The sequence below is a fragment of the Onychostruthus taczanowskii genome, unplaced genomic scaffold (assembly GCF_017590055.1).
Source record: "Onychostruthus taczanowskii isolate IOZ18803 unplaced genomic scaffold, ASM1759005v1 scaffold51, whole genome shotgun sequence".
Classification (NCBI taxonomy): Eukaryota; Metazoa; Chordata; class Aves; order Passeriformes; family Passeridae; genus Onychostruthus; species Onychostruthus taczanowskii.
Window position 1 is genome coordinate 4,039,765 of NW_024502680.1, and position 22,934 is coordinate 4,062,698.

Consider the following 22,934-nt stretch of genomic DNA (forward strand, 5'->3'; position numbering starts at 1 on the left):
CTTTTTCCTGAGCTCACCATCCCCATTCCTGGGCCCACAACCCCAGGTTCACGTTACTCAGTAGTTTTCCATGACTCTGGATCTCAGCTCACCCTGTTCCAAGTGCTCTCCATCCAAACTGGGGCTCCCACAGTGAGCAAGAGTCTTCCCTTAAGGTCTGTGGGCTGCTGAGTGAATGATCCTTTAGCTGCTTCTGTGCTGAGCTCACAGCTCAGCATTTCTCTTGAAGATGCAGTGGCTGAGGTGGGGTCTCTAAACCAGAGCCTCTGGAAGGACAGCAGGCAGCTGAAGTCCCTTCTTGGTTTGAGAATGCTGAGCTCAAATGTCTGTGCATTTAAAGTGCAGGAGCTCAGGCTAGGAAAGAAAAAACATTGCTATTCCTAGCAAAACTGCCTTACCTCAGTGAACTTTAAAAATGGTGAGGATTTCAGTGGTGTCTCAGTTCTGTAAAACACTTCATTTTTCCAGAATTCTCCAGGAGTATTTTTGTCTTCATTACAAACATGAGAAGTTTCCTTAACAGGAGCATTAGGCAAGAACAGAACTAAAACAGCTCCTTATTTCTTGCTGTGGTGCTAAGGTGTGTGTAAGGGGGAGATGCAGTTGGGACTGCATGGATAATAGCCATGGTCTCACTATTTCAAAGACCATCCAGTTCCACCCCCTCCCTCCCCTTCACACCAAGGGCAGGGACACCTTCCACTCCACCAGGCTGCTCCAAGTCCTGGCCAGCCTGGCCTTGCACACTTCCAAGGGAAGGGGCAGCCACAGCTTTTCCAAGCAGCCTGTGCTACCTGAGCCTCAATAGCCTCAAAGGGAAGAATTCCTTCCTACTATCCCATCTCAGCCTGCCCTGTCAGCGTGAAGCCCTTCCCTCCTTGTCACCCTGGAGCCTTCTCCCCCAATGACACAGTTCCACCAGCCTCATTTGTTTTGTTACTTTATTGAAAGTGGCAGATCCCTTTCAATGTTTTTGAAAACTAAACCCATTGTTGCTTTGAATCCTGGGCGAAGGGGGTGGGGATTGTTTCCTTTAGAAAGTTTCCTCGTTACACTGCAGAGCCAGGAACGACACAGGTACCTTATCAACACCATTTGCTACTGCTGTGAACAGCAGCTTTAAAAGCAGCAGGGGCCCTTGTGCTGGCCTGCAGCCTCTGCCTTCCCCCTCTCCAAGCCTCCTGTCTGTACATTAACTTCTCCTCCTGAGGGAAAAGTGGGTTTGTTCTGTTCTTCCTAACTGCAAGCTCAGAGCTGGTTCTCACCACAGAACACTGCTCTGCATCAGACAGCCAACAGCAGCACTTCTCCTCTACTGTACAAGTTCATAGTGTTGCTGAGCCTGGCTTTATCCATCAGGATAAACAAAGGATTTTATCCATCAGGATAAATAAAGGATAGTCATAAGGTAGAGTGAACACCATACACCAGGATCAGGGAATGTGTGGTCCCCCTGAGCTACTTGAAGCCCAGCACTTCAAATCTGCAGGTCTGAATCTAAGTACCAAAAATCAAGCCTTGTTTCTAACCAAGTGCCTGTCATTAAAAAAATGCTGAACAGCTCCAGCCTTTGTTCTCAGTGGCTCTGGGGTGAGCCATACCATCCACATACAAACAGCCAGGCAAAGAGCTGGGTGACTGAGTTCCTACTGACTTCATGGCAATCTCAGTTCACAGCAGCTCTCTAAGCAACCAGCTATTGGGGTTATTCTCCTAAGTCTATTTTTCTAGACCTTTAAAATGTAGATTTAAGATCTGTGTGCTTACCTGAATTAAAGATTTGCTTTATAAACTAGTATGATACAGAAAGCAAAGCTCCTGGGGATGGCTCTGCTGGGATACCTTAAGCAGCCAACACAGCAGTAGATGCTGTGGTTTCTCTGCTACCAAACACCACCCCAGCTTGTCAGCTGGAGCAGAGCCCTGGCTGCAGCGAGTCTGGATCCCAGGCTGAAGGAGGAGCCACAAAGGGAAGGTTGAGGAGAGGGAGGCCTAGAGCAGCTTTTGGGAACCCCCAGCCCCACCACACTGCTGTGGGCCATCCAGCTTATGTCTTCCTGTAGAGCACGGGTTCTTGCACCAAAAGCTGCTGTGTAGTGTCCCTCTGCCCCGTGAACCAAAGCCCTGCTGCTGGCTGCAGCTGTTGTGCTCCCCCCACTCCCCTTTTTAACCCTTCTGGCCCCTGTGGGCCTGCCCAGCTCAGAGCAGCACTGCCCAGCCTGCCTGTCAGCTGCCAGGAGCACCAAGGACAGGAACTGCAAATACACCCACTTGGCCTTCTGCTCCCTGGAGACCCAAGGCAAGTTCTGCTGTTGCCTGAAGTAGATGAGCTAAGGTCTAATACAAAATGATGTCCCAGAGCCAAGAAAAGAACAATCGGCAAACCCATCCTCCTATGAAATGACAGGCTGGGAAAGAGCAACCGTGTATCAGCTCAGCTGCTGCAGCACTGGAAAGTGTTACTTGTGTGTGAAGGGCTTGAAGTGATCCTCCAGAACAACTGGAGAGCTGCTCTGACTCTCCCAGAGGCCCTAAATGCCTGAAGAGCTCCTCAACATCCCTGCACTCACACAAGACTGCTCACAAACACTTCTTTAGGAAGGGCAGGAGACTAAACCCATCAGACTTGCCTGTGAAACATCTACCAATGGAAGGGAATCTCCCTTTTTCCAGCAGCCAGGCATTTACCAGAAACAAGCTGTGAATCAAACCAAGCCAAAATGGACACATCCATTGTAGGAAAACAATTAAAAACTGCATTTGATTACATTGTAAAAACAATTAGACCACCCATCTCGGGTTCTGCAAAAGGTCTAAATTGTACTTGCATTGCAAACCCCACCCTGGGTTATCATGGAAACACGGCTAACATGAAGGCTCTGAAATGTCCTGGGGTCCATCACAATGTCACATCCAACAGATGGTGGTCTGGATTAGAGATGTAGTTCTTATGAAGCTGGAAAAAATCCTTCCCCCCTGACAGCAGCAGCAGGGAACGAGTGTCAGCGGGCAGAGCTCAGGTGGTTCCGACTGTGTGAAAACCTGCAAGGAAGAGTCAACAAGGGACAGCAGGTCAGGGCTGGCTGTGGGCAAGGGGTCAGGCTGCCTGGGTCTGACCCCACTCCCACTGCACTGCCAGTTTTTGCAGTCCTGACACACAAAACCAGCACTTTTAACAAAAAGCCAAGGTGGTTTTCAAGGTTCGGTTTCAACCTAATAAGTTTTCAGCACTAATGTTTTATGGTAAGAAAGCAACCAGGTCTTTGAGGCTTTGCAAGCCTGCCCCCAGAAAACAATGATCTTGTGTTTCTGCCCTGTGCAGCAGTGTGGTTTCTAGGCTGACAGAAGTGATGATGCTGGAACAACCTGTCTGCAGTCACCCACACACCTCTATGTGCACCTCCTCCTCAGTCAACCTGCTGCTCTTGTTGCCACAGTGGGGAGCAGTCAAAGGCTGGATTCAATCTTGGACATCTTTTCCAACCTTAAAGATTCTGTTCTATTGAATAGGTACTTGAGTAACAAGGCACAAACATTAACCCAGCAGAAAGAAATGCTTAGAAAGCCTAAGTTCAAGGGTGTAAAGATTTTAGTCTGGGTTGTGTTTATAGGGGCAGCCAGAGCACAGAACAGTTCTTTTGGTATGGTAAAACACTTCCAGCCTGCTAACCAGGGAGGAGCCAAATGTTAAGTTTCTCTCATGGTAAGGATTTAGGATAGCCCACTGTGAAAGAGAGAAAAGCCAAACTCATGTTAAATAAAGCCTGATAAATCTGTGACCATGTTAGCTGTGTTGGAACCTGCAACACGTGGATGTGACTGGACTTGGTGTCAGCAGTGGAGCCAAGTTTGACCCAGCAAAGAACTAAATTATACCAGACTACATTCCTTCACTGGTTTAATAAATAATTCTTGTCAGGAAAAGTACACTTTTGTGTACATGCAAAGGTGGGCAAGCAGTGACTAGCTGCACGTAGTGCTTTAAAGCACATTCCTTGCAATGAAACAGGTATTTATTAACAGAAACTTTCTATCCCAGAAGTGATCCCAATGAGAATTTGCACAGTCCTTGCTGCCTGGGAAAGGACCAGCAGGACACCATGTGTACATAGATATATGTGCAAAATGAAGGTGAACAGCAGCGTCCTGCTGTGCCCTGCAACATACACCTACACTTCAAAAACCTGTCCAGTGTGAGGAAAGGCTTCTGAGGCAAAAGAACTGTTGCCATTAAATGGAAGCAGTTAGAAGTGCCACAGGAGCTGGGAAGGCACTTCTCCCGGCCGTGGGCGCAGGAGCCGCGGGGGTCGGTGCCGGCTCAGCCTCAGCTGAGCACCTCTCCCTCACCTCTGCACCCGCTCCACCATGTGTGCTATCAGCTTGTCAGAGATGCCTGGGCAGGACTCCTCGGCCAAGCTGAAGGCATTCTCCAGCTCCTCCATGGCTCCCACGTTGCCTCCAGTCTGCTTGTGCTTATCTTTCAGCTGAAACCCAGAAACAGGGCATTAGGTCCTCATTTTGTTGCAGAAAGCACAGGTCAAGAAGTGCAGCACTGACATTAAGACCCTTTCCCACTCCACCAGGCTGTAGGAAGGCACCCACATTCCACTGAAAGGAACCAAAAAGAGCTCATTTGTAGGTCAGCAAGGTGGAAGTCCAACATCTGGAGTTCAAATTTGCCTCCAGGAACTAATGGCAATCAAAGCTCTTACCTAACAGGATGAACTCTTAAACTAAATGTTATAAGAAATGGACCAACAGCCCTGAAAACTCATGACAGCACAAAGAACTCCAGGTGTATCTGAAGCAGCACAATCACCTTGGCTGCTAATGACAGCCCAGCACCCAGACACACACACAGGCTCACAGGCAGGCTGGGCAGAATATACCCAGTGCCAGGAGTCAGTCACCACCACTTAGCAGCCACAAAAAAAGTCTCGAGTTGCTTCTGCTGACTGGGAGGCCAAGGCAGAAAACTGCCATCCCAGGGATCCTGAGTCCCTTGGCCTCCAACACTCCCCTCTAGGAGAGCTTTACCCAGGGGCAGGGGAAGAAAGTCCACACACCAAGACCTCCACACACAGCAGCCTGCCTCATCAGTTCTCATCTCTCATGGTGCACTCCAGCTAGGCCTGTACTTGCACATACTTCCAGTTGTTAATTTGAAATAGCTACAGTTCTGTTGAGAGGGAATGCCTGACAGGTCACTGATGCTGAGCCTGAAGGAGTCTGTTGCTGGAAATCCCACATTTCCACCCCCAGCAGCAGTTCCCCACCTTCTTCCCACAAGCTGCTGATATGACAGCCCCTTCCCCAGGGCACCATCACACAAGGAGCTGAACAACAATCAAGCATCTTGCTAAACAAGCAACATCTGGTCCAGTTCAATTAAGCTCTCATTAGGCCCTGCTGATTACAGGGCTTTACATAAGTCTTGCAGTTTTTTCCCTCCATTCTAGGATCAGCCTTTCCTGTTGTTGGAGCTCACCTTTTCTCAGAAGGCAGAATAATGTGAATGCTAATCCCCAGCTGCAGTCATTCCTGTGCACCAAGTTCCCTGCTGGGAACAAACAGTTCCCAGCTAAAAAGGGCCACTGCCTCCTCAGTGGGGCACCTGTTCCCTAGCACAAAGCTGTGGGAACAACCCACACACACCCCTGCTCAGTCAGAAGTGGCAGGGACACGGAGGGCAACTCAGTTACTCATCAAGGATACAGATTTCTTAGGCCAAAAATAGTTGTGATGCTATAGCCAAGGATTTGATGTGCTCCTACCAAAGGCTGCCTGCCCCAGAATGAGCACAGGGTCTGCCCTGGAGGTGAGGAGTCAGTTTATCTTAGCCTTTGATGCCAAGCCCCTGAACTTCAGCTTGCCCAGCAGCCTGTGATGGGAGCAGTGTGTGCTGGGCTGGGCTGCCTCTTCCCACTGCAGAAGAGCTCTCTGGAGGCTTGCAGGAGTTAGAGCTCTGCACTGAGCTCAACCTTACCAAGCCCAAAAGTCATTTTACCTCCCTGCTCCACAATGCTTGCAGATTTGCAGCTGTCCACAGCTGTTAGTGACTCCTCACGAGCTGTTCTCAATGGTAACACCCAATAACACACGTGCAGGGAAGGCAGATGAAAGATTACAAAGAACATCTCAGATTTCCATTCACAAAGCCCAGCTTCAGCCCCTTTAGGAATGAGGGGATCAAGCCTAGCTGGTTTAAGATGCAATCATACAACAGTGAGGAGGACCAAGTTTTCAGTTCTAGTTTCCTACCAATAGCAAAGAACAACACATGCAACCAGCAGCAAAGCAGATTTCTGACCTGGAGCAGTTTTCTTTCAGGCCCTCTCTACTGCACACAAAAGCCAGGTTATTTCTGAGACTGCCCAGAACCCTTCCTGCTCCTAATTTTGCTCAGTGAGATTTTTAGAGCCAGGAAAAAGTCTAATCAAAGGAAAGGGGGATCAAAAAACTGGGGCAAGGGAATGAAACCTGCAGAAATGAAATGCCTGAGAAGCCACTTCCTGCCTGGAACTGGTGCAGCAAGGTGAGTAAGGAAAAGCACAAAATGCACGTACAGTCACAGCCCTGAGCACTCTGCCCCAGGAGGCTCCTGAACTGAACAGAGACCCAGACACCAGTGACTGTGCTGCACAAACAAACTGCATCACAAGCCAACATGGTTTTAATGTGGTTTCATCTCAGCTCAAGGCCTACAAGAGCCAGGTCAGTGGCCTCATGCTCTGACCTCTGAAAGTCAAGGCCCGTGGAGCACAGAGAGGCCGGTTAGATACACTCCCAATTTCCAAAGCAGAATGGTCTCAAGAGCCTGCTTTCCACAATGACCTCTGGTGCCTGCCATGCAGCAAACCCTCCTTCCACAGAGCAGCAGACCTGAGAAGAGAGAGTTAAGTCCAGAAACTATTCCTGGAAAAAGCACAGCTCTCTGCTGGGCCTTGCCATCAGGATCCAGAAGAGGAACTCCTCAGGACCAGAGAAAGGGTGTCTGTCACCAGCATCTCAAGAACAGAACCCTGACATGCAGCATCCAATTGATTTTTTTCCAAAGCATAATCTCATTTCCTACCCTTCTGCTGGAAAGAGCAACCAGAGCTCAGAGCCAGCAGCCCCCTTATGATTATCCTGCTCTTCCCTGACAACATCACCCAGCTGGAAAGGTGAGCTGTCACCTCCCTGCTGATACTGACACCATCCTGTCATTAATGGCAGCTCTCACTCCAACTCCACATCCCCTTCCACACTGTAAGGCAGGGGAAGTGGGGTGGTTTTCTAAAGAGATTTTCTCTGCCTGCCTTCCAGAAGTTAGGTGGCAGGGAACTCCTTGGTCCTGGCATTCTACCAATAGCAGTCTGTACAGATCAAGAAATGGCCTAGTAACCAGCAAAGCCCATTCCTGCTCTAACCCACCTACCTTCCCCTCAGTAACTGTGCTGTGGACATGCAGTGACAGGCAGATCAAGTACCTATCTGCTCTAACAGGAGCTGCACTTCAGCCATGCACATCAGAGTCTGGAGCTGCCCAGGCATTAGCAAGCCTAAGATGCAGATAAAAGACAGATACTCCTCTATCAGATCCTCACCAGAACACAGATTACCAGAAGGGTAAGGCCTTTCTTCCAAACACAAGTGTTTTCAGGAGGACACACCAGGGACACACTCACTTTCCCCACATATGGTCTAGCCCTCTGAACTGGTGCAAATGCTTCAGAGTCCCTTAACCCCACTAGACACCTCTCCACACCTCCCTTCTCCAAATCCTTCCCATTTTCTTATCTATTTCAGGTATCTTTTCATCTCCAACCAGCAGAGACACCAAGAAGGTTCTACTCACCTCCCCAAAAACTGGGTGAACAAGTGTGGAGAGACACTGTGACCGTGGTTGCCTCTTGATGGGCTCAGTAGGCTGGAAAGCAACAACAGAAGTTACAAGCACAGGCAAAAGCTTCCAGGGCCCGTGAAGCACTCAGCCTTTGGTGAATTCACAGCACCTCCACAGCCATCCCATCACCAGATCTTGGGAAAGCCACAGGTCACAGTACCCTGATGAAGTGCAAGGGGCAACTCTGGAGCACCAGCCCTTGGTGCCAGACTGAGGTACATTTCAGACAGAAGATGAGGGCACAGTGGCTTCCCCAAGACACCCAAAAGCTCATGTTAGCTCAGTCCACTTCAGAAAGACCAGACAGCACACAGACCTTCTGGGAACCATGAAGAGCCATTCCTTTGTGCAGTTTGCTCAAGGAATTGGGGCGAATCGTTGGTGGGAATGTCCAGATTGGACCCTGGTCTCCATCCTCTGCATCTCCATCACTGCAAATGAAAAGGGGAAAGTCAAGACTCAGCTCCATACATTGGGGGTTTGCCCATACTTTCCCAGAATCACAAGTTCTCCCCACCTGACTGCCATATTGCTGCAGGCCTTCAGGCTTTTCCCTATCCCAGAAAAAAATCTGAAAAGAAATCCCTTCAGTCTCTACAACACCTGTACAGCATCAAAGAGATCTGAGCTAAGTACTACACCATGTTTCCAAATCACCACGTCACCTCTCTGATCCAGCCAGCTTGAAGAAGTTTCTAGTGCTAGTTAAATTTAGGAGAATTTCAAGACAACCCAAGCTCACAATGTGAGGGACTAGACTTAGATGTCATAAGCCAATTTCCCCAAGTGCTTGGTCACTTGAGTGCTGCCACAGGTGAAGAGCAGCTCTGTGACACCAGTCTGGCAGTGAAGGGCCCTTTCCCCACCTGAGGCTCATAACTTGACTGTCCTGCAAGGGATTGCAAAGATTTACCTATCAGTACACGTACACACCAACACAGCTCTTGCCACAGTTACTAAAGCCTGGAGCTCTTGTAGTTAATGAAGGGTGCATAAAATACAGGCAACAAGAGCCCTGTTCTACTGGTTACACACAGATAAAGTTTTGTGTCAGTACTCTGATTCCTTACACTCAGCAAAGAGGCTCCACAGGTTAGGACCAGAATAGAGAAGAGTCCCACTGAGCAGGAGGTAACAGCACTCACTTGCTCCCACAAACAAAAGCTCCAAGGTAAGACCTCAGGTGGCAAAAAGACCTGAGCTGTTTGCAGCAGGTGACCCTGGGGCAAGCAGGGCGAGCCTCCATGCCAAAGATGTACGTACATATCGGAGTCACCAGAACTGGAATCCTCTCCATGGCCCTCTGACTTCCAGCGTTTGAACCGGTCGATCAGCTCCATGAGGAACGAGGTTTTCTTGGTGTAGCGTGTGATGAACTTGTGCTTCAGCAATTCTTTAGCTGTCGGCCTCTGGAGCAGGTAAGGAAAGCATGTCACATCTAACCATCTCTGCACACTAAACATCAGCTCACTGACTTCTACTGGAGTCACAGAATATCCTGAGCTGCAAGGGACGCACAAGGATCATCAAATCCAACTCCTGGCCCTGCACAGGACAGTCCCCAACAATGCCACCAATCCCCAGCAAAGTGCCTGAGAGTGTTATCCAAATACTCATTGAACTCTTGGCAGCCTTGAGGCCCTTAGGAGCTTGTTCCAGACCCTTAGGTCCCACTGCTGGTCATCACAGAGAAGTGATCAGTGTTCGCCTCTCCACGTCTCCTCATGAGGAAGTCCAGCTCATGTCTCCATCCTGTAAGCTCAGCAATTCTCTCTCTCTGTGATTCTGGAACCTTCCTCATGTTGAAGACATTTTTGACCTCTGCTGACCTTTCATACTGAACTCTTGGCAGCCTTGAGGCGATGACCACTGCCCTTAGGAGCTTGTTCCAGACCCTTAGGTCCCACTGCTGGTCATCACAGAGAAGTGATCAGTGTTCGCCTCTCCACGTCTCCTCATGAGGAAGTCCAGCTCATGTCTCCATCCTGTAAGCTCAGCAATTCTCTCTCTCTGTGATTCTGGAACCTTCCTCATGTTGAAGACATTTTTGACCTCTGCTGACCTTTACCCAAATTCATAGGTGGGCAGCAATACTCACAAATCTAGGATCCTTATTGAGGCAGGCTTCCACAAACTCCTTGAAGGGCTTGCTGTGGTGACCCTCAAGTGTTGGAGGGTTGTTTTTGGGGATCAAGAAGAGAACCCTCATAGGATGCAAGTCAGAATTTGGAGGCTCTCCCTTTGCTAGTTCAATGGCTGTAATCCCGAGGGACCAGATGTCTGCCTGGAAAAGAGAAGAAAAAGAACACAGAACAGCAAGGAACAATTCTATAACATGAAAGCACAGTTTTAGGACAGCTAATCACATAAATCAGATGGGGAGTTTCATGTCTAATACACAAACTTCTCCAGCAAACTCTGCATCATAACAGCAAAGAATAATTCCTGCAGTAAGCAGCTCTTCCATCCCCTGTCCTAGCACCACCTCATGTACAGTAGCCCCAAGCAGCAATCCTCGGGCTCCCAGCTCACCTTGAAGTCATAAGCAGACTGTTTGATGACCTCTGGTGCCATCCAGAATGGAGTCCCCACAAAGGTGTTTCTCTTGATTTGGGTGTCTGTCAACTGTCCAGCCACCCCAAAGTCAGCCAGTTTCACATCTCCTTGTTCGGAGAGCAGCACATTGGCAGCTGTATGCACAAATAAGCAATTAAGTCTGCTGGCCTCTGAATCACCTCCAGCCCACACAGAACTGAATACTGAGCAGAGCCCTCCTGTGGCATCCCCCTTCACCCCAGTGATAATCCTCAGCCTGGATTTCCAGCTTCAGACCCATTCTCATGCTTTGAACTCCACTAGGTAACATAGAACAAGCTCATGCACTTTGTTGTGGAGCAGGGAGCAGATGTGAAGTGACACACCATGAATTAGATGTGACTCCTGGCCACACAGAGAAGGGAGGGTAACACAGTCTCTAATGCTCTTGATCTTTTTTCCAGAGTAGCATTCAGCCCAGGTTAAATAGCAGATCCTTCTAAAGAGCTCAAGGCCCACTCTTGTACCAGTTCCCACTCACTCATAAGACCGTAACATTGTGCAAGTTTGGGGATGGGGGTTTCATTCTGAGACCCTACCTAACAACTACCAGCATCTCCCCACCACTGGCAGCCAACACCCCTACACATCTTGCACTGCTAGAAACATGCAGTCTCACATACACAAGAAAATCTTTTCTTCCAATCCCCCTGCATGAAGTTTCTGTGCCCTGCCTGCTCACATCCCCTCCTGCAGTGGGACAGAGCAGTGAGCATCTGGCCCAGCTCCACAGCTCTGTCCCTCCATCCTCCTGCAGTACTCTGATGCTCTGGGCTTGCTGGGACACTGCTCTTTGAGAGGCAGATGCCAGCTCTCTCTACACCACACGTGGCCAGTGACTATAAAAAACAGCAACAGGATAAGCTGACACAAGCTGCCCTGATTTTCTAGGGCTGTGAACTCTGCATGAGGACAGCTCACTCCTGCTGTGAGCTACAACCACAATAACCAGCACGCACACCCTTGGGGTCCAGCAGAAAAGTCAGCTAATATCTGAGCATGCCTTTCCCTGACTCCTCCACTTCAGCTCCCTGACTTGTCCAAACTCCAAGTACCAGAGGAGAGCTACAGATCCTCACTGTTACTCTAAACCCTAAAGACATGAAAAGCATGAGTTGTAATACAGTGACAAGCATCAGATTCAGAAAACAGCAACCCAACAAGAAAAGCAGCACTGAGAAACAGTCTTTGAAACCTTGCAGATTATGGTGAATATAATACCTCTGAGTATTACGTTACTAACACCCATTACAAGAAAGGGAGCTGAGCTCTCCAATCTTACCTTTGATGTCTCTGTGGATCTTCCTCTCTGAATGTAAATAATCCAAACCCTTCAGGATTTCTCTCAGGATAGTAGCTATATAAGTCTCCTCCAGTGGTCCTGGCTTCAGCTGACAAAAGGCAGAAAGGTGACTTAAAAGAGGGTGGCTGATGCCTTGGATTTTACAGGCTTTCAGTTTGTTACTTGGAAACCTTGGCCAAGCAGGTCATACTCAGCAGGAAGCACCTTCTTGCACAGCTGATTTAAGTGCTACAAGCAGAATGCTGGGTGTTTGCACCTGGCAGCATTCAGTAGAAAAACTTTGGGGGATTTTTCTGCTAGTCTATCAGTCTGTTAAAGGCTTCCCAAACAAACAGCAGTTTATCTCTCACTTTGGCCTGGGAATACACTGGCCAACAGAACATTTTAACAGTTTCTCTTGTTCAGGTCTCTCTGCCAGCATGCAAGTACTGAATTTCAGCCTCTGAGACATCAATCCTCAGGCTGTGGAGTACTGTATCAAAGCTCTTCTCCTTTCCATCAGTTCTCCTCTAACCAAGTCCTGCCTTCTCAGTGCAACAAGTAAGGTTCTGACACTCAGATAACTTCTGCTGATGACAGCCCACCACTACACCATCCTCCAAGTCACTGTAGGCTCAGCAGTTTCCCCTACATCATTAGTTACCTCTCTGGAAAAATGGGCACTGTTGTCCTAAAGAGAAGAGAAAAATGCTATGACAGAATTCAGTCCAATTCAGTGGACCTTTACCTATGGGTAAATTCTGCATCTGTATTCTCTCAAAATCTGGGGTAACTTAATCATAGACCAAGTCTTTACTGAGCTATGCAAGCACTGAGCATAGTTCTCAATACCATGACTCTGACTAGGTGAAGTACAGATTTGTACTGCTCAAAACCAACTGGCTGTGCTCACTTTTCAGTTCACTGGCTCCTTCCATCATACAGCAGCACAGCATGCTGGACAACAGTGCTGGGAGCTCCATGAAACATTCCCTCAGTCCTGGGATAAGCATAACCACCATGTCTGTCCTGCACTGCTTAGTCCTTGGGCACAGGGCTGCCTAAATGATGGAATGTGGCAAGTGAGTGTCTGGCTTATGGGCATTTCACAAACCAAATCTTCACTCAGTATTTTTCATAGTCCAGAACTTGCCACTTACTCACCAAATCCAGGGCTGAACCTCCTCCCAGGTACTCCATGATTATCCACAGCTTAGTGCCCTGCAGGCAAGAGCAGAAATCAAGAGGAAAGACAGTGATAAAAGCAGACAGAAAAGTGAGACACCCACGAGGCAGCAAGACACAAGAGTAGTCCTGTACACAATCCAAGAGATGCTGCACACTGCAGCTCTCAGAGGCTTAAGGAAGGAGCCCCAGGCTCCCTCTTTTCTGCTGACACAGCACTACCTGCCTTCAGCATATTTCTAACTCTCAGTCTGCAGTTTTACATAGGCAAGTGCTCCTACAGGCACCAGACTGCTCAGCTCACAGATAACCTTATTCCCAGGTTGGAGCCCTTTAACATCTCTCCAACAGCTCATCCAGCATAAATCCTTCTTGGCAATGGCAGGGGAGCATTGCAGCCTTTGATCTCATTAACAGAGCTGCCAGCATGAAGGGTACAATTAGCAAGACACTCTTACTCCTCAGAGAAGAGATTCCATGCTGAGGTTACAGGGTCCCAACAGAAGATAAGCAGCAGGTCCATGAAACTACAGCAGAAGGCTGAGAAACTACATTATGGCCTTTGAAAAGTAAGGGAGGAATTCTCAGGACCCAGAGAGCTCAGGAACTCTTTGCTGTAGTCCCACTGTTACATTCACCTCCAGCAGCCAGCATGCATAGGCCACTTCTGATCAACACTACTTCCATAAGGGATTCCTAAACCTGCTCTCAGTGGAAGCAGTATTAGTAGTCCTCCATAGACTCAGTTCATATACTTTTCACCATTTCTGATGAAACGTGAAATGAATGAGTTTCAATCTCCTCCTTTTTTCAGAGGCATAAATCCCTCAGTGGTACTGCCTTAAGACTGTGCTATTCTGGAAAAGTATTCCATCAACTTCCTTTCCAGAATTGTCAGGCCAGGGTAAGTTCTGTCTTCAACAAATAATTTGCTCTCCAGTGAAGTGCCCTGCTCTTCACAAGTACCACAAAGTACAGGGCACCTCACTTCCGTGTGCTTAGCAAGTGCCTTAAAGCCCAGTCTGCTACCAAGTGCACATCAGTGCAGTGAGCAGAGCCACCACTGCTCCTGCTGCCATGCTGCCACTCACCCATCACTTTGCAGTGCCACGTGCCACCACCCACTGCAGCATCCACAGAGCAACCCTCCCCATTGCCACACCACTGGCAAGGAACCGCCGTGGTTTGTCCTACCTTCAAGTAGGAGCCGTAGTACCGGGTGATGTAGGGGCTGTCACACTGGCTGAGCACTGTGATCTCCTGCTGAATGTCCTCGATCTCATCCTCAGCCTCCTCCAGATCAATGATCTTGATAGCAACCACTTCCTTGGTGCGGTTGTCGATGCCTTTGTACACTTCGCCAAAGGATCCCTTGCCGATCCGCTCCAGCTTGGTGAACAGCTCCTCAGGATCCACCCTGGAGTGCTAAACCATGAAGCAGAGATGGGAGAAATCCATTAAGTTCCCAGGCTTCAGCACACCACACATACCCATACAGCTCATCCCCATATCTGTGCACCTACCACTATGTTGATAATTCACCTGAAACTCACGTATCTTAAACGGTCTTAGAAACTCAGCACAGAATATGTAAGATTGGAACTGAAGAAACCTTTTCCACAGGCTTCCCAACTCTGCAGACCACAGTGGGGGAGGAAAGGAGGGAAGCCCAGCATGAGAATGTCAGCAAACATTGCTGTGGAAAGTGCCAGCTCCATTGGGACAGGGCTGCTCAACTGTAGGCACCAGCTGGTGCCAAAGCAGCTCCACGAGCAAGCATCTGCTCACACTCAATACAGACCAGCAAGGGGTACCAGAACCAGCTTTCTCTTGGAGATCTGATGAGAAAATGGGCACAAGCAACAGGCCATAAAAATGTTTCCCTAGCTAGCCTTCCTGCACTCAAAGACTGAAATGATTAGAAAGATCTGCACCCTTCCCTACTTGTCTGGAGGATGAAATATCACAGTAATAGGAATTCACATTTACTGTCTCCTCTGCTGCAGCCTGATTTCCAGGCAGCTCCCAGCTCAGCTCTCCTCAGATGTTTGCAGATGGAGCCTCACATCTTTTTGGAAGGTCAGCAGCAAGGAGCAGGCAGGAGAGCAGAATGGACACTCCATCTAGCTGACCTCCTTTTCTGTACCAACCTCTTCTCTAGCTGGCACAATCATATGCAAAGGCAAATAGCATCTCCTTCATTAGCTAAACACATCAACTAGGCAGTTACTAACAGAAAAATACAGACTTTTTAACAGCAGCTGCACAGTTAATTCTTCATTAAGGTGAGTGTGGGTAAGAAAGGGAATAAATCACAGTCATTTTCTCATGCTATTTAATTCAGTCCACCCTGCACACCAGGAGGTCCTTCACACAACTAGTAGCTTCATGCTACTAAAATGTTCTTTGTGATTAGTTTTTCTTTTTTTTTAATAGTTTGAAAAAAAAAAAACCAAACCCTGGAAAATATGGCCTGACCTTAGGAAGCAGCCAAGCCATTAGAAGGAATTTTCCACACCCAGAACTTCTCAGTCTCACCTCCAACACGTCACCCAGTGAGAGTGCCCTCTCACAAGGGCCTTGAGTTGGCAGATTTTATCAGAGAACACAGAGGCTGCATTTTTCCATCTCACACCAGGTTCTAGCAGCAGGCCATCACTGAGCAGCCCAAGGTGTTGCTTAATGATTAAGCCAGTCTGTCATCACAGGTTGTTTGCCTTCTGTGCATTGCTGTAAGCCAGGCCCAGGTGAGCTTTACAGGCAGCTCACTCAACAGGATTTCCACACAAACTCCAGCCCAAGATACAGAAGGATAACCCAATGTCCTTCTGCATTCATAGCAACACCCAAAGAGTCTGTACTTTGAACAAATGCACTGGAAACAGACTAGAAGGGATGTTCACAGATAAGAACTGGAGATGCATAGCAGAGACTGGAGAGAGGGAGGTGGGGGGGGAGAGGATTTGAGCTTGAGAAATGTTAGGGGACAACATGAGAGTGATGGCCACTGGCAGGGAGAACAGCCTGACTAGTCCAGGCTCACTACAGACCAGGAACAGCTTCCACCTGTTGACTAACTTGGAGGAAGGGGCAAGAAAGTGCCCCAGACATGACTGTGCACAGTGACCTACTGCACCCCAAAAATGCCTATCAACACATCAGCCACTCCCACACGTCAGGGAGAATGGAGAGAAAGAGGATCATCTCCTAGAAGCACCTGCTCAGCTCAGAAAAGAAACAAGAAACACTACCCACATGAATACTGCAGGGAAGCAAACCTTCAAAAAACATTCCTCCCCTCCCATGTAACTTTTCCATGAGGTAACAAACAGCAAAGTGGAAGTAATTGCTTCCCCCTCAGCTTGGTAGGACACAACAGGGAGTCAGGAGTCATTTATCCAGATCAAGACATCAAACAAGAGCATTGGCTGTGGCAGGCAGCTTTAGGGACAACCACCACTTTATGTGTAGGCTCTGTAATCATGGACAGCTTTGTAAACAAGCTTCCAGACTTGGATGTTGGTTTATTCTGTTTTCTGTAGAACAAAGGAGTTCAGGAAGGTGTGGTGAAGGAGACAAAGCCTCTGACAAGCAGACAGAAATTCTGCCCAAGGGACTCAGGAAAACAATGTAACTGATGGACAGGTGAGACAGGCCCACCCCCATGAGGGTGGAAACATGAGGACACTTCATTTGTAGGTACTGGATTTACCTTCCCAATACTGACCTGGAAATGCTTTAGAGCTCACAGGTGACAGGGCAAGAGCCTGACTCTCTGGAGGGCCTGAGGACCAGCATCCCTCGATGCACTGGCCAAAATGCAGAAATCAGACCCAGCAACAGAAAGAAGCCAGGGAGCCAGCACAGGGCCAAGGGCTACAGAGTCATTCCAGTCCCAGTTACAGTCTCCAGACACTGCTGGAGGAGCACAGTTTGCTGATGAATTTCTTCCCTTTCTGTAAACAGGGAGGAGGAAACAGGCCCATCCCCAATTCAAGCAGGTCAATGTCTGCTCAAGAGCACACCTTGTGAATTACCATTGTGGACACCACAGAAGAAATTGCAGGTGGCATTTTCAGCAGCTCTGAACTTCCACAACAAACTAAGATGTCCTGTCTGCAGGACATTGTTCAAAAGCCCTTGTCCATTAAAAAAAAAATCCAGTTTGACACACCACATGGTGACCTGTGCTGACAAACAAAAATGTTCAGATCTGTAGGCATAAAAGCCCCAGCAGTCATCAGATAGCAGCACAAATGCAGTTCCACCAGGAATGCAGAGCTATGGAACTGCACTGCTCTGTCAGGAGAAAGAAAGATGCACTCCATGAGCCTCCTGACTCTCCCCTTCCCCAACACACCTGCACAGCACCATGGTGAGAGGTGCAACAAGCACCATCCCTCCCTCTCCTAAACATGACTTATCTCAGTACCAGTCATCTTGTTAGAAAACCACCCTGGTTCTGGAATTGCAGTGCTACACACACACTGGAAAACTTCATTAGTAGGAAGCAACAGAATCCAGATGAAATGCTTTATACCTGCTTCAATGAGCACAGATAATCCAGAGCAGCTTATTAGGACCTGTCACCTCTGCAACTGCTTACCAGCTTGGGTGCTTCCCATTTTTCTTCCACATTCACAGAACCCATCAGAGCTGAAAAATGGAGCTCCAGGTCAGCAGCAGCTGCTCTATGTTTTACTACTGCATGTAAAGCCGTTAAAGGATGATCACTACATTTGAACTTTTTCCTTGTCTGACTCCTTGTTACACGGCAGTTCTGAAGCAAAAAGCCTCCTGCTGTTCCTCTCCACTGAGAGCAGTCAGTCAGGCACCAGAGATGGCTCAGGCAGGCCTGGGCAGGCTTTGGAGGGAGAGCACACAATGCACCAGCTCAGTTGCTAGTGCAGGAAGGGAATAAGTATGAAAGGGATGATGACAATTTCCTGGTAATGCGCTCCACTTCTGCCCTCCGGGATCCAATCTCACAGCACAGGAAAGAAGGATGCTCTGTCCTGACAGGTGTGGGAGTGTTTGCCATCCTGACTGATGATACCATGTTTTAAAACAGACCAACTCACTGCAGCCATCAGCTATCAGGAAATGCAGTGTGTTATGAGACAAGCCTGGCAGTAACACCAGCTGCTTCATGGGGGAAGAATGGTTTTGGCAGCTCTGCCACCTCCAGCTGCTGAGACATGATAGCCACAGTCTTTGAGAAGATGTGGATAAGTACTAGAGAAAAAGGGTAACTATCTGCCCTCATTTCAAAGCTGCTGCCTGAAAAGTTAAGCTGCATATTGGGAACAGAAGCAAACACCATTTGAACCAGCTGAAGATCTTCTCTCTGGGCTGTGTCCAGCTGGATCTTACTTGCAAAATATTCAAGAGCAAGAATCATGCCTGCATTTGTTGCAAAAAGCACCGAGGGTGCTTAAACTCTTTTGGAAATGAGAACTCCTTAATCTGGTGCAGGTTGGAATTGGAATCACTGCTCTGTATTGGAGAGCTCTGTAACAGAAGATTGCCAAGGCCCACAATACTTTATGAGCTGAAGCTGACCAGGAAGGTGGCAGCTTCAAAGGGTTTATGTGGAACTACAGCCACACTCAGAGTTATTTCTGACTGGAGCACTTTCCCACCAGCCAAACAAACAAACAAACAAACATAATTCTGCCCTGCCAAACACAGTGGAAGACGGAAGCTGGTTTTAATAGAACTCATCTGCTCTTCTCTTTCCTCTGTTCCCCAGCTTCCCACCCAGCATGACAAACACTCACCTCTGGGCTACCAACAGCCTCTCTGGTGAAACCAGCTTTGTACCTGGAACCATTTGAAAACTTCCCTGTCTGTATGAAATCTGTGCATAGCTCTCTGCAGCTGCCAAAACTTGGGATGGTTTTGAATTTCTGGAGTATAGAAAAGAGGCAAGTTTGTGTTCAACACATTGAAACACTGTTTGTCTGAAACTCCCAACTCTTTTCACAGACAGTATTCTTTTGCTTCAGGAGATGAAGCATTATGTAGCCAAAAAAACCTAAATGGCTTCTCCAAGGTCAGGTAAGGAACAGCAAATCTAGAAACAGAGCTCAAATCAGAGCTTTAAACACAGTAACTGACACAAATACAGGCCCTGGCAGATAGAGCTTCAGACCAAGACTAGAGGCCTGCAGTGCTGTTTGCTCACAGCACAAGGGAGCCAAGGAAAGAGAGGGGACAACCAGCTGAGGCAGGGAAATGGCAGCACAGAGGCAGAGCAGCCTGGGCAGTGGTCTAGGGTAACTCTGCCCATCAGCACCAGAACTGAGAATCACAGACAAGTCAAGCCTCTGACAGCCCAATGCAAGTCTTAGCCTCTTGATTTTCACAGCATCTCCCACTGCTCCCTAAATCCCAGGGAAGAAAACTTCAGGCCAGTTCCTACTGCCCTTCCAGCAAGCCTCAGCTACACCAGGGATTCCTGGAAAGACTGCAGGAATGGACAGCACAGATTGGTTTTCTATTCCAAGACCAGTCAGTCATGGGATGACAGGGTCTGAGAATGCCTAACATTTCCATAATAAATTCAGAGCTGAAACCACTGGAATGCTGATAAGCTTCATGAGTGAATGCTGTGTACATAAAAAGCTTCAGAGCAACCTCCTCTGCACTACAGAACTGTTTTCAGCCTAATCAGACAGTATCCTTCCCTTTCTCTCCCTGTACAGTGACTCAGCCAGGCAGTGTATTTACATTTAATTCCACACACACTTTGGGGAAACAGTTGATGTGAAAGACAGCATGCAAACTAAGGTGCACTGCAAATCAATTTTAAATCAGCAAAGGTTCAGAGAAAGCATTAGCTCAAACCACTAAAGCTTTTAGTAATTCTACACCTAGGAGCAGAACACAATAATGCCCCAAAACATGGTTTAAGAAGACCTGTGCTCAGTATTGACATCTGCCAATAATCAAACACACCTCACAACCAAATTCAGAGGGAAGAAGATGCAAGCCAATGCTATTAATGTGGCTTAGCTTTCAGTCCCAAATCCTGGCATCATCTTTCCACACTCCTCTTGTGAAAATGTCATCACAAGAGCAGCATTTAACCACATCCACAGAGGCTGAGATCTCTAGGAAGAGTTATGACCCAGTATCAAATATCACTGCCTCTTATACAGCAAGGTTACAAGCACCATTTTTCTGAGACTATGCCATGAACACTTTAGAAAGGTATGTCTGGAAGGGCCAGCACACACAGTTTTTCTGTTCCCATTTCTAGACTTCCCCCTTCCAAAAATATTCAGAAAACCAATGACTCCTGTCTCCCTAAAAAGAACACGCTTAATCCCAGAAAAAAGCTCCACAGTGGGTGAAGAATTCACTTTCTGTATGGCTGGCAACACATCACTATCAGCCCAACACCAGGTACAGAGTCAGGCACAGGTCAATCAGCTAACAGGAGTAAGCTGAGACCTGTGCAACAGAGATAAAGAGTGGCAAAATGTGATTTTCTGGTTATTTGTTTGAAACCCTTGTATCAAGAGCAAACACCATTATGTAAAACCTTGGAGAGGGTTTTAAAACAAACTTTTAATCACCACTTACCTGGCTAGCAAATTCTCTCAGGTGAGCCATGCCTACAGGATGGGGTTTTTTTGCAAAATCAGGGAGGATTAGGATGTTGCAGCACAGCAGAAAAGTGATGATTTCTCCACTGGTCAACTGTGACAAGGAAGAATACACAGCTCTCAAGTGAGGTTCTTGGATGCTGGCTCATTCCCCTGAAGAGTTACCTGCATCTTTTTTCTCTCCTTGATCTGAAGTGCTCCTTGAACCTGCCAACATGTTCTAAGTATGCTAGGCCCTCCTTGCACACCACATTTCTCAATTCTTTACAGAAATGCCTTCCAGATGTGTCAAGGAACCTCGCTCTAATGTCACACACTGACCAAGTCCCAGGCTCCATTTTCCCTGCCATCATCACCTCAGCATGCTCCCCACTATTATAGCTAACTCCACAGTTCTAGTGCCTCACCACCACTTCCAGCATCATCCTCAGACACCCCTTTTCTCCTGCTCCTCCTCAGCAAAACCCTCACTGGGAGCACTCCTGTCCTCGCTGCAGCCACTGGCAAAGCTCAGCTGCGCTCTGTTCTCCCCAGCGCCCCTTCCCTGCACCCCAGCAGCAGCTGAGCCGCGGCCCCTCGGCCCGGCCCTCTCCAGGGCCCCCGACCCCAGCATCCCCGTCACGGTGCGGCCCCACAGCTGCCCTCTGCCCCCAGTCCCGTCACGGACATCTCGTCCCACCTCACACCTCAGAGATCTCCCCCCTCCCGCGATCCCCTCGCCATCATGGGCTACTCAGCGCGCCCCGCCCGGCACCCTCACGGTCCCTCTGTGGCTCATCGCCGGCCCGCGCAGGCCCGCCCGGCCCCGGTTGCCGCCGCACCTACGGGCAGCGCGGCGCCGCCGTCGGGAGCGCCATGCCGGGACACCAGGCGCGGCGGGGGGGGAGCGCCGGGCCGGGCGCAACAACACGGCACGGCGGCGGGAGAGGCCGCGCCGCGCGGCACGCCGGGAGATGTAGTTTCCACGCCGCGCCACCCGGCAGTGATACCGAGTTCCTGGACTGCAATACCCAGAATGCCGCGCGCGCAGCGGCGGGGCGGAGCCGCTGGGCGGGCGGTGGCGCGGGGGTGGCTGGGGCGGGGAGTCCTGAGGGGCGGAGGGCGGGCGCTGCCCGGCCCAGCGGCTCCGCACCTCCTCGCACTGGCGGGGAGGAGGTGGCGGGACAGTCGGTTTTGTGCTCGCAGCCCAACCTCACGGGGCTTTCCTCTCGCCAGCCTTTACGGGACTGTGCCCGGGAGCCCCCCGGGTGACGCCGGGCAGGCCCGCGCTCAGCTGTTCTGAGGGTGAGGGGCTGTCCCCGCCCCGGCACGCCAGGCCCCGGGGGAGCCGGCAGGGCGGGAGGAGAGGCGAGGGGACCGGAGCTCCCTCATGGCCTCGTTCTCTGCGGGGCTGCGCTTTCCTTCATGTGCTGTAATGTCAGTGCCTGATTCACGTTTTCCTGAGAAAGAAAAAAAAGAACCAAACCATTTTCTTATCCTCTTGCCAGGCAGCTTCAACGCTGGTCCTGCATTGAACAAACCAGGCAGAGGTTTTCCATGGCTCTGACACACAAAGCCTTTATCACAACCGGCTCTTTCCAGTGGGAGCTGGTGCTGCCCTGAAGCACAGGGTGAGCTGTAGCAAGAGGAGCAACTCTGGTGAAAAATGAGTATTTTATTATTGGTTTTTCGCAAATATTAATATTATATGTGTTATGTTAGAAAGTTACGATGTATTCATTTTCTTAAGTAGTGTGTTAAATATAGTTTTAGGTTATAACATAATGTTAAAATAGAAACTATGCTCTGCAAGATACTTTTTTTAAAGAGAGGAATGAGGTACTCCCACTGAGATAGCAGCCACAGGACACCTAAATCTTCCAGAAAAATAAAAGATTGCTCACTTATCAGATGAAACAAATTTCTTCCTGCCTTGCTCAGCCCTGAAGCTGCCGTCAGGATTAAGAGGAAGAAGCTGACACTGAGCAGACAGAACCCTTTGTTTGAATGGAATTTATCCATCGTGTATGAGGTGTATGAATATGCAACAGGCTGTTGCTTTTAAGGGTTAATCCTCTATTAACAAGGGTCCTATTTTGGGCTTATTTTGCTCACAAAGAGGTACCCAGACTGTTCCTAACTCTTTGTTTTTATTGTCTCCTATCGTCCTAAATCCCAGTTGTTCAAATTTTTATTACTCTTATTATATTACTATTTTTATAACCGTTTTATTACTATTAAACTTTTAAAATTCTAAAAACAAGTGATTGGCGTTTTTCACCCCTGGAACTGTCACTGCACGAACAGATGGGTCTGGCAGCAGCCAGCAGCTCCCCCACATTCCTCTTATTCCCCCCTGCATTGCCTCCCCCATCCATCTCCCTTCTCTTTG

General features: G+C 48.7%; 1 protein-coding gene across 4 annotated transcripts; it reads right to left on the reverse strand.

The window, feature by feature from the left end:
- Window positions 1-927: 927 nt before the first annotated feature.
- STK25 (serine/threonine kinase 25) lies at window positions 928-21,437 on the reverse strand. Of its 4 annotated transcripts, none has more exons than XM_041416292.1 (12): window positions 21,385-21,437; window positions 20,541-20,657; window positions 14,145-14,375; window positions 12,930-12,986; window positions 11,766-11,874; window positions 10,421-10,578; window positions 9,987-10,172; window positions 9,152-9,297; window positions 8,205-8,319; window positions 7,841-7,912; window positions 4,348-4,484; window positions 928-3,042 (listed from the first exon to the last, which is right to left on the reverse strand). In XM_041416292.1, the coding sequence occupies exons 2-12, from the start codon at window positions 20,568-20,570 to the stop codon at window positions 3,003-3,005; spliced, it is 1,281 nt and encodes a 426-aa protein (XP_041272226.1). In that variant the 5' UTR covers window positions 20,571-20,657; window positions 21,385-21,437; the 3' UTR covers window positions 928-3,002. The 4 variants fall into 4 exon arrangements, with proteins under 4 accessions (XP_041272226.1, XP_041272230.1, XP_041272227.1 ...); XM_041416296.1 differs by having other exon boundaries at window positions 21,389-21,407; XM_041416293.1 differs by lacking the exon at window positions 21,385-21,437 and adding an exon at window positions 21,250-21,360.
- Window positions 21,438-22,934: the final 1,497 nt, after the last annotated feature.

Coding starts and splice junctions, on each gene's coding strand:
- STK25 (XM_041416292.1), bottom strand. CDS start 20,570: ATGGCTCACCTGAGAGAATTTGCTAGCCAG. Junction 14,376..20,540: donor TGAGAGAATTTGCTAGCCAG/GTAAGTGGTGAT, acceptor TTCATGGTTTAG/CACTCCAGGGTGGATCCTGA. Junction 11,875..12,929: donor GAGGTTCAGCCCTGGATTTG/GTGAGTAAGTGG, acceptor GCCTTTTGTCAG/CTGAAGCCAGGACCACTGGA.